Source organism: Solanum pennellii, chromosome 11 (genome assembly GCF_001406875.1).
Source record: "Solanum pennellii chromosome 11, SPENNV200".
Taxonomy (NCBI): domain Eukaryota; kingdom Viridiplantae; phylum Streptophyta; class Magnoliopsida; order Solanales; family Solanaceae; genus Solanum; species Solanum pennellii.
The window spans coordinates 51,843,449-51,855,612 of NC_028647.1; the positions used below are offsets into that span (position 1 = coordinate 51,843,449).

Consider the following 12,164-nt stretch of genomic DNA (forward strand, 5'->3'; position numbering starts at 1 on the left):
TATATATATATATATATATATATATATATATGTTCCGAATTCGATTACACTTCTTGAAAACTAAAAGCCTAAAAACCCTAACTGAATAGTACAAAATCAAACCTAAAAGCAGCATGCACACACCTAGGCCTGATTAATGTCTTGAATGATTCCTTTCAACTTCAATTTTTGGGCGTCCTTGTGTTTGATCATGTTGTCTACTAACATAAAATCAAGTTCCAAGTCATATTTCTTATAGCCCAAGCCGAAATAGAAACACTCGTAAGCACCACTAGCCTGATCATCGGTTGAACATAAGTAGGGCCCGATATTTATTCCTTACTAAAATATGAAGGTGGCAGTCTCAATCTAGCGGTGTGTCCAGAACAAGCCTTTTCCGCTTGCTTGCACCATCTGGTTACTTATAATGCTTCCATAGCTTCAGCATGATTGTTGGTCTTGCATTGAGCAACGACTCAGAATGCCATGATACGATTACCAGTGGCATCATAATGATTCCTCCTATACCAGGTCTAGAGTTTTCATGGATGTAGCTCACTGTTAAATATATTGTAAATATCTTGTACTATGGTAAATTAGTTACTAGTATATACTCATTCCTAAATTGTAAATTTTGTAGCCTTATTTGTTGCTATCTTTGTGTATATAAGGATCAGTAAAATAGAGAGATGAAATCGAGGAAAATATTCTTTCATGGTATCAGTTGCTTAGGGTGCTTCTTCAGCATACGCCCTTGATTCCGCCCCCTTTCTTCTGTTTTTTTGCCGACAATCTCACAATGTCGGACAAATCTTTTCATCCGTCTTTGGTCGTCTCTAATATAAAGAACCATATTCCCATCACTCTTGAGATGGAAAACGTTCAATACTCTACGTGGTCGGTATTATTCAAAATTCATGCTCGTTCTCACAGAGTACTAGCCCATATTATCCATCCGAAAGAAGGTACGTCCAAACCACCTTCAACTGATCAAGAGAAGGAATTGTGGACTACTCTGGATTCCATGGTTCTTTCAAGGATATATGCCACTATCTCTAATGATCTCCTGCATACCATTATTGAGCTTGATTCGATTACTATGGAGGCCTAGGATAGGTTGCGAGACATATTCCAGGACAACCAACATTCCCGTGCCGTTGCTCTTGAACAAGAATTCTCCACCACTTCAATGGAGAATTTTCCCAATGTATCCTCTTACTGTCAGCATCTTAAGTATCTCGGTGATCAGTTGAAGAATGTCGGAGCGTCAGCTTCTGATAGACGGATGGTGTTACACTTGGTTGGTGGCCTTACCCGAGCCTACCGTGGTTTGGGAACGCTTATTCATCATAGCAATCCGATTCCTCCCTTTTACAAGGCTCGATCCACGCTTGTTCTTGAGGAAACCGAAATTGAAAAGGAGGCGGCAACCGAATCTGCCATGGTTGCAGCCTCGTCAGATGACTCCTCCGGTCATTTGACAAACATGAGTCAGTTGAAGAGCAAATATTCCAGTTCATCGAACAACGGGCGCAACCTGCTGGGCGAGGCTCCGGTGGTGCTCAAGCTTTGAACATGTCCCCTGCTTTTCGGTAGCAAGTGTATCCTTGGGGATATGGCTGGCCCATTCCTCCTTGCCCTTACCCAACTCAAGCATGGACCAGGCCTAGTACTCCAAACCAGCAGGATAGACTATTGGTCCCAAGGCCACGAAATCAGCATTTTTAGATGGCGTCTGGACACCAGCAACAGTCCGGTTCGATGACTCCTACCGATATTCAGGCTGCAATGCATACTATGTCCCTTAATCCGCCTGATCCGCCTTGGTACATGGACACCAGGGCTACTTCTCATATGACTTCCTCATCAGGTAAATTCTCGTCTTATTTTAATTTGAGCACTCATTCAAATAATAATATAGTTGTTGGTAATGGTCATAAAATTCCTATTCTTTATTACGGTCACACTTGTTTGACTTCATCTAGCCCGACCCTTTCATTAAATAATGTCCTTCATTCTCCTAAAATCATAAAAATTCTCATCTCTGTTAGAAAATTCACTATTGATAATTCCGTAACTGTTGCATTTGATCCTTTTGGTTTTTCTGTAAAGGATTTTCAGACGGGAAACCAATAATGAGGTGTGATAGCCGGGGCGACCTTTACCCAATTACTACTCCAATCAACAATCAAGCTACCTCTACTTTTGCCGCAATTTCTCCTAAACTTTGGCATGATCGGTTGGGTCATCCGAGTGCTCCTATTTTAGATGCTCTTAGGCACAATAAAAATATTGATTGTAATAGACTTTCAAGTTCTAGTATTTGTGGTTCATGTGTTTTGGGGAAACATGTGAAGTTGTCGTTTGTTTCTTCAATTTCTAGTACGACTTTGCCATTTCATATAATACATAGTGATCATTGGTCATCTCCCATGTTGAGTTCTGCAGGACATCGTTACTATGTTGTATTACTTAATTGATTTTCTATTTTTTTGTGGGCTTTTCCTTTAGCCCGAAAATCTGATGTATATGACACATTCTTGGTTTTTAGGAATCACATTCTCACCCAATTTGAACGTTATGTTAAAAACGTACAATGTGATACTGGGAGGGAGTTTGATGATGGTCCATTTTGGGAACTCTGTAAAAAACATGGCATCTCTTTCCGTCTCTCTTGTTCTCATACTTCTTCACAAAATGGGAAAGCCGAAAGAAAAATTCGTACTATCAATAACATTAGTCGTACTCTTCTTGCCCATGCCTCACTTCCACCTTCTTTTTGGCATCATTCCTTACAAATAGCAACCTACCTTCTAAATATTCTTCAGAGCAAATTGTTGGGTAATAAATCTCCTTTGGAAATTCTTTATGAAAGGGAGCCTTCTTATCTCATTTACGGGTTTTTGGGGGTTTGTGTTATCCACTTTTTCCATCTCCCACTATTAATAAATTGCAACCCGGATCTACTCCGTGTGTATTTTTGGGATGTCCCCCGAATCACCGTGGCTACAAATTCTATGATTTATCCTCTCGTAAAATTATCATTTGTAGACATGTTATTTTTTATGAGAATTCCTTCCCCGTTGCAAAGTTACATACTCCTTCTTCTCCACAATGTAATATTTTGGACTCTGGACTAAATTCTTATGTTATTCAACATTTTAGAAATTCTAATGTTGCATCCAACGACCCTCCACATCCTGCGGCCCATTCCCCGGCCCAATCTACTCCACCTGGCAGCCCCTCTTCCCAGCAAGCTCAACCCGCTTCTCCCCCTACTGAATCTCCCCAACCGCCCTATGGGCCATCCTCCCTTGACAGCCCGTCACCTCATTCCTCACCCCATACTCCCCCTTTGGCCCAAACACATTCCACACCATCAAACAATTTAGCACCACAGCCCACTCAAATTCCTCTCCAGCGGCAAAGAGTTGTGAGTCGTAGCCAAAATGGATATTTCAACCAAATAAGAAATATTCTTTTGTTTCTGAGATTACAAGGTAACCTTTGCCTCGTAATCCGATTGCGGATCTCCGTGATACAAATTGGAAAATGGCCATGGATGATGAATATGATGCTCTTATTAAAAATAAGACGTGGGAGTTAGTGCCCCGTCCACCTAATGTGAATGTGATTCGGTCTATGTAGATTTTTACTCATAAAGTCAAATCTAATGGTGTTTTTTAGAGGCATAAAGCATGTCTTGCAGGTGATGGCAAAACACAGCAGGTTGGTATTGATTGTGGTGAGACATTTAGTCTGGTGGTCAAACCGGCTACAATCCGGACTGTCCAAGGCATGGCCAATTCATCAATTGGATGTCAAAAATGCTTTTATTCATGGTGAGCTTCAGGAAACTGTTTATATGCATCAACCCCTGGGGTACAGGGATCGTACTCATCCTGATTATGTTTGTCTGTTACGTAAGTCTTTGTATGGACTTAAGCAAGCTCCCCGGGCTTGGTATAAGCATTTTGCTGATTATGTTTTGTCTATTGGTTTCACTGATAGCCGGTGTGACAATTCTCTATTCATCTACAACTAGGGTTTCGACATGGCTTACATTTTATTATATGTTGATGATATTATTCTTACTGCTTCTTCTGATGCTCTTCGGTGTTCTATCATAGCTCTTCTAAGTTATGAATTTGCTATGAAAAATTTGGGTCGTTTAAATTATTTTCTTGGTATTGTTGTCACTATACATAAGGGTGGTATGTTTCTTTCACAGCGGAAATATGCTGAAGAAATAATTGAACGAGCCGGCATGTCCTCATGTAAACCGACTCTTACTCCGATTGACTCCAAACCTAAAGTTAGTGCTAATTCTAATGCTCCTTATGCTGATCCCACTCTTTACAAAAGTCTTGCAGGGGGCCCTTCATATCTCACTTTTACCCGTCCGGATATATCTTATGCTGTTCAACAAATTTGTATCCATATGCATAATCCGCGTATTGATCATTTTAATCTCTCAAACGAACAATCCGGTATGTTAAGGGTACTTTGGATCATGCACTTCACCTTTATCCCTTTTCATTCTCCACTCTTGTCTCTTACACTAATGGAGATTGGTGAGGGTGCCCGGACACCCAACAGTCTACATCCGGGTATTGTGTGATTTTGGGAGACAACTTGGTCTCATGGTCATCAAAACTACAACCCACATTGTCTCATTCTAGTGCCGAGGCCAAATATCGTGGGGTGGCCAATGTCGTCACCGAATCATGTTGGATTTGTAATATTCTCTTAGAGTTGCATTGTCCGATTAAGAAAGCCACACTTGTATAGTGTGACAATGTAAGTGCTATTTATTTATCGGGTAATCCAGTACAACATCAGCGTACGAAACATATTGAAATGGATATCCACATTGTTCGAGAAAAGGTTGCTCGTGGACAGGTTCGTGTTTTACATGTTCCATGCCGTTATCAAATAGCGGACATTTTCACAAAAGGTCTTCCACGTGTCTTGTTAGAAGAATTTGGGGACAATCTTAGCGTCCGCAAGCCTCCCGCTTCGATTGTGGGGGTGTATTAAATATATAGTAAATATCTTGTATTATGGTAAATTAGGAGTATATATTCATTCCTAAATTGTAGTTTTTGACTCCTAATTTTGTAGCCTTATTTGTTGCTATCTTTGTGTATATAAGGATCAGTAAAATAGAGAGATGGAATTGAGGAAAATATTCTTTCACTCACATATGTGTTGTTTTTGATCTTACCTATCTCAGGTTTGATCCACCGACAATAAGTTTGTACCTTTCAATTCTTGCACAAAGTTCAGCCCATGTACCTCTAGTGTCACAGTTTGGAGAGGCAGTGGAAATGGCTTCCTTGGTATTCCAAAGGATATATCCTGCTTGAAGTCACAATTTGTAATGATCGCCATATTTATGAGTTGTCCAGCCTTTCCATATTTCCTAAGAAACACAAATTTGTTGCATGTACATTGTTGGTGGTGCTTAACTTCCATCAAGTACTGGAAATTTTTGAACATCTCTCCCTCGGTCATTATCCAAGATTATTTGGCCATATCACTATCGCTGAAAACATGTTGGAAGGATTCACATACAACTGGAAACTAAACGTTTTCCAAACCTGTGAAGGACTTCATCAAAAGTTATATGTAGCTAATTGTGATTGAGGCTCACAATGCGCTTGAATGCTGTTATGTGCACTTTCATGATGATTCTATTGCTTGATTCACCAGAAATTTTCATAAATCAGGCACATATTTTAGCCGATTTGAATAAAATTAAAATCATTTAATTTATTTACCAAAAAGAATTACAGGTTTGACAAAAAGCATAAGAAGATTATAGAAAATAAACAAGGAGAAAATATAATTAGAGAACACTTTCATTTGAATAAAGTTTAGGCAACAACAACACACAGACCTTTGCAGGTAGAGAATCAAGAGTATATGCATGCAAGCTGATGTAATTTGTGCAGAGCAGGAAAAAAATTAACGCAAGAATGTAACACAAAATTGCAGAGTCAATATGCCAAATTATTGATGTTGTAACAAAAATATGCCAAATTATTGATGTTGTAATAAAAAATCAACCAAGCACGATTTACTCATATTCCATGATTATTTCTGACTGTTTTACCTTCTACGATGTACTACAAACATGGGTACCAATAATTTTTCAATTCTAATTCAACTCAACGGATGATGGGACACTTCAGGTATTTGAACAAAATCACGATTAGTCTTCCCCATGCTATGGTGTATGTGTTTTTTCTGGTATTCTTGCTACACCTTATTTTGAATGATGCTAATGTAAAGTACTATTTGGCTCACTTTCAGTCGAAAAATTACAATTTTTTTCCTATGGAGGGACAAAGAAAAAGTGGATACAAGATCAAGTTTTATCCTTCCAAAATTGATGAACAAAATCAATGATTTGAAAGCAAGAATTAATGTTTTTTTTAAGGATTTACTAGGTTTAGAATAATCTAATAAAAAAACACACATTTGACAATATGAGAGGTTGATATCGTTCACATGATAAATATATTATGGTGTATTGAGGGGTGTTTATGGAAATTGATATGGAGGAACAAGGAAACCTAGCTTCTACTAGCTAAAGAAAGAATAATATATCATCATATTGAGTATCTTATACTTCACATGTACATGTACCAAACAATAGAGAAAGTGATAATTGATAAACTCCATTAAATAGTAAGAATTTTACAATCTTTCAAGTTCTTATATATGTGACAATACCAAATTTCTAGTATTCGAATATTAAAAATAATTGTTCATGATCTTAATGAGATCATAGACTACCGTGTGAGGTGTCGGTAATATAAGTTATCTAGTTTTAAAGAAAAACATATATTCATGTGTTTTATACATGTGGACATTATTTCTTTGTTCGTATATCATCGGTTGAAAATCATTTACATTCGAGAAATTGGTATTAACATACTAATCGAGTATAGTGGCGGAGTCAGAAATTAATATATCCCATATAAATTATGTAGTATTTCTATGTCATAATTTACTCGACAAAAGCTTAGAGAACTTTTGGCTCACTTGACATAAGTTTCATAGAGAATAAGTTATGTTTCGTGCAACATAAATTATGGGTTCTTAAATCAAACTTTTTCCTTGCTCAACATAAGTTCGATTGAAATTAAGTTATATGTCTCTTACGACATAACTTGTGGATTCTGAATTTGAATGTTTATCTCGCATGGCATAAGTGCATTAGGAATAAAGTTGTGCATTACAACACAACTTGTTATGTTTTTTCAGGCGTAACTTGTGGTAGATTATGATACAAAAATTTAAAATTATACCGAACATTTTTTTGTTGTTGTTATTTGGTTTCAAAGATATATTTGATCATATATCTTTTACATAAAATATTGATGGATAAAAACTAAAACTCATCATATTTGAGGATAAAAATTAAGATGACCCCAAAATATGGACTTATGAGTCCACTTATACTGGACAGCCCACACGATTGGCAGAAATATATTGGTATATCTAAATAAACAAAATGATGCTTTTAATTCGGAAAGAATAAGTTCAATTTTAAACTTTTCGATTTATCCTTAAAAGAGATGATATATATGTAATTTTATATAGATTTATAATTTGTTTTAGGCTTTTCTATTTCTTTTTTAAAAATTCTATACTTAATCAAATAATATCACATTATGATCTGGAACAACGAGAGTAATATAATAGTAATAATTAGTTGTCCAGTAGACGTGAAATGAAACTTAAGAAAACTTTAGAAACAAAAAAACACATTTTGTCATCCAAGATAAAAGAAAATGAGAGAGAATTGTGAGACAATATTAATGATGATGATAATTGTCATTATTTTGTTATTATTGTCATTATTCACTATCATAAATTATAATGATCGTCACACATATGAAAACTTAAAATGATTTTATTACTCAAATAGTCATTCAATTATTGAAAATTATGTGAATAAGTCATAATTCTTTTGTCATAGAAAAATCACTCTTCTATTAGTATTTCTCTCTAACTCATTTTGATCAATTATTCAATGTTTGAGCCCTAAATTTTTTATTTGGCATTTGGAGTTAAATAATCTCAAATAAAAAACAAATGCCTCCAACTTCATTGACAGCCCTGTAGTACTAGAAAAAACATGACTTCTAGTGAAAAATAAAAGGGAAAATGGACAAGTATCCCCCAAATTATGCTCGAAAATCTCATAGACACCTTATACTATACTAAGGTAATATTACCCTCCTAAACGTATTTTATAAATAATTTTCTATCCTTTTTCGGCCTACATGGTACTATCTTGTGGGTCCAACGCATGTTGACATTTTTTTTCAAGCTAGTACCACGTAGGTCAAAAAGGGGTAGAAAATTATTTATAAAATAAGTTGGGGTGAGGGGTAATAGGATCTTAGTATAGTATAAGTGTGTCTCTAAAATTTCAGGTATAGGTTGAGGGGTACTATGCATTTTTCCAAAATAAAATAAAGAATATAAATTTAATACTAAATTTGCAATCAATTTGGGTAATAATTAGTCAAAATAATATTACGACAATAGAACTTTTGTTGTTTGTTCTGTTATATTACTCTCAAACACAAATACTGCAACATTGATTTTCAAATAAAATAAATAATTGCATTCCATTGACATTATAGCATATTAATACCTAATCAAACATATGAAAACTTTAATCCAGATCCTTGAAACTTTTCTTCTATGGTATGATTGAGTTTATCACTCATCTTTGTAGTAAAATAATTCTTCCAATCTCCAATTTCTCCTTTACGAAAGAACAAATTATATGCCTCTCCAGTTGAAAACTGTCCATTTGTATTCACTTCTAAATTTCTCAAATTCTCAAAACTACACATTTTTAATATCTCATCCACCACTCCACAATTTTCTTCCTCTGTGGAAATTGGACATTCCAAGAATTCAGCCAAGCGTTTAAGCTGAACTTTTGGTTTCTTTTTAATGTCTTCATACATTAAAAAAAGAATTTTGGTAGGCTTTTCTATGCTTTTTTTCCAATAATCTAACACGTGATTCCAAAATGGACCATAAAGGCTCACCCCCTCACAGAAAAGATCAAACATTTCTTCAATAGAATTGGTATCGTTGTGATGAAGTAGCAAATTGTTTGTGAAATGCCACATAGAAATAAAAGTGTCCCTAGGATTTCTACATAAGTAGACAAGTTTGGTTTTTGAATCCTGGACTGATTTTGGCAATGAAGCAAAGGGCACATGAGTTGCCAAGAGTTTAGGTGAAGTGAAGGTTGAAAAATCAGGGACTCGACCATCAATATAGAGTTCATGCTCCAAGAATGGAACAAGAACATGAGGGTTATTGACAAGTAAAGGGTGATTAGGTTCAAAAATAGGATGTTTCACTCGATTCACCAGAGCAAATAAAAGTGATTTTAACCAAGTAGTTCCTGATTTTGGAGTTGTAACAAGAATGATATCACTATCTTCGCCTTGAAATTGTTGTTGAAATGCAATCACACCTTGAAGAAATCTTGGTGGTGTCCAAAAACCTTGATAATTGTAGATATATGATCCAACCCATCCTTTATCTTTTGGCAAGATGGAGAGCAGTTTCTTACATTCTTCACTTAGATTATCCTCCTGTAAATATTTGGGAGAAGAAGTTGTCATGATTTGTGAGGATTGAGTGTTTTCTTAAAGTTTGAGGCTTTTATAATAGATACGCATGAATAGTACACTTACTATCCATGTGAATGTGTAGTCATACTCATACATTTCATGTGACCTCACTACTTCACATATTTCTTGTCTTACTATTAGTAATAGTTATACTTTGATTCACTGATTTGATTTGTCAAGAGAATGCTATTAATGTGAGTGTAAGAATAGTTAGCGAGGCACTCAAAATGCATGCAGTGTTTTGTCATCTTTTTCAAGTAATGATTTTAATTTCAAGAAGAATTTTTTGGTGTTTATTAAATCACTAATCTTTTTAACTTATGACCATGAAAATCTAATTTAAACATAAAAAATTAATTTAACTATATACCTCCTCCAATGCTTTTAATTATCCCTGATAAAGGTTGCACTCTTTTTAAGAGAACATAAATAACGTGAATATTTTACTATAGTATCCGTATTAAGTAATACACAGTTTTAACGGACTTGTGAGTGATTTGTGAAAATAAATAGTCAATCTTAAGTATAATTTTCTTTTACAAAAAATATCTTTCTCTTAATAAGCTAAAGTATTCAAATTGTCACACCTCAGACCTTGGAGGTGACCAGACCTCGAAAATTATTAATGGCTCCCAAGCAAAATAACCTTAGCCTGACTGTCTTCTTAGAGGATGACCTATTCAATATTGATAAGTTTAAAACNGAAATACTAAAAAAAGTCAAACATTGTATATCCACGAAGCCTCTACTATTTTAAGATAAGCACCGACAAGAACTACCGAAAGTTAATTAAAGACTAGAGTCCTCTGAAAGCTAGGAGGCATCATCAAAAGTTTATAGACAAGTTGGTGATCTCAATGAAATGCATGTTGATGATCCTGAACACTTACATATGCATCACATAATGATGCAGACTGAATGACATTAGTGTATTGAATGTACGACTATGTGCTACGGTTGAGTGAAATAATAACTGAAGTGAAAGGCTGAAATATAATTTAACTAAAGTAACGTATAAATATGAGATAAAATCATTAAGCTTCATAAATATGAGCCTTGTGATGATACAAATTGTAAATTACTACAAATTATAAGTTCTTTAATATTTAATGTTTAATCATAAAAAATAATTAAAAAAAGTTGTGAATTTAAGGTAATTGTTTAAATTATTCAACTTTTATCTAGTTTAAAAATAATAATAATAATAGAATATATTATGGAAAAGTATGAAAATAGAAAAGAAAAGAAGAAGTCTTGAAAATTTCAAATTATCTTTCTTTATCCTAATTATCTCCAACTTCCTTAACTTATTTCCTAAAAAAATCCTCCTTCCATCAAACTTATTTTATTTTTTTATTCTATCTATTTATTTATAAAAAAATTTCTCTCTATTGGACGATGTTTTTTTTCTTCTTCTTTTCTCCTTTTTTTTGTTTGTTTGTTTTATTTATTTTATTTTTATTTTTATTATTTGATTCGTTAATATCATATTACTTTTGTTTAATTTATTCCCTTATCTAACATTCTTAACTAGATTTCAAACTAAACTCTTCACTCTCTCACGTTCATTTAAATTTACACCAAACTCTCATCCAAATGATTATAAAAAATACACGCTCAATAGGAAAAACATAGATAGAAATACACGATAACTCAAAAAGAGACGAAGATAAAAAAAATACACAGATCCAAATACACAGAGAAAAAAAAAAGCAAGAGAGAAAATATAATAAAAAATAAGTTTTGTTTTGAGAATTAAATTAGTTCGAGTTTCGTTTGAGGTTTCAGAGTCGTGGCTCCTTAAAGTTAATATTAGTTATTGACTTTGGAAATCAGTAGATCATAACAGTTATATTGTGGTATACATATTCACATCGAGGTAACTCAATTCTCGCATGATTTAAATTGAATACTTGTATGAAAATATGATTTCAATAATATGATGTTCTTCAAATCGCATGGATTATGTTTATTATCATTATATTATTATTATGCACTTTAGATGCAATTTGCAATTTATATTGAAATCAGTGTCATGATATTGAATTGTTAAGCTTGAATAGATTAGTATTTCTTTCAGTCTACTCTTCACTTCAGAGATTTTGTACTTGTAGATTCAGATTTAAGCTAACCTTAATTGATTAGTGACTAAGAAAAAATTAAATTATGTGTAATATGTTTTAATGTTTTTAATATATTATTTAGATTAAAAAATTTTTCTTTAGAATAAGCATAAGATGGTTATCACTTTAATTCGAATTATTAAAGTTTTTCCTTAAGAGGTTATATGGATATTATTTAGAGTTATAGTTTAAAAAATAAAATAAAATAAAAATATATAAATTAACAAATAATGAGGAAGAATGATTAAAAAAATAATAATAAAACATAAGAAAAAGGAAAAAAGACAACAACAACATGTATAGAAAAAAAAAGAAACAACAAACTGTAACAAAAAAAAGTAATAAAAAAATGTTAAAACAAGAAATATATATATATATATAT

General features: G+C 33.8%; 1 protein-coding gene across 1 annotated transcript; it reads right to left on the minus strand.

The window, feature by feature from the left end:
• Positions 1-8,529: 8,529 nt before the first annotated feature.
• LOC107004188 (cytosolic sulfotransferase 12-like) lies at positions 8,530-9,655 on the minus strand. Its single transcript, XM_015202430.2, has one exon. It carries the CDS (start codon positions 9,648-9,650, stop codon positions 8,661-8,663), a length of 990 nt encoding a protein of 329 aa, XP_015057916.1. The 5' UTR covers positions 9,651-9,655; the 3' UTR covers positions 8,530-8,660.
• Between the last annotated feature and the right edge of the window lie 2,509 nt (positions 9,656-12,164).

What these genes read in the sequence shown, in the direction of transcription:
- LOC107004188 (XM_015202430.2), bottom strand. Translation starts at nt 9,650, where the DNA reads ATGACAACTTCTTCTCCCAAATATTTACAGGAGGATAATCTAAGTGAA.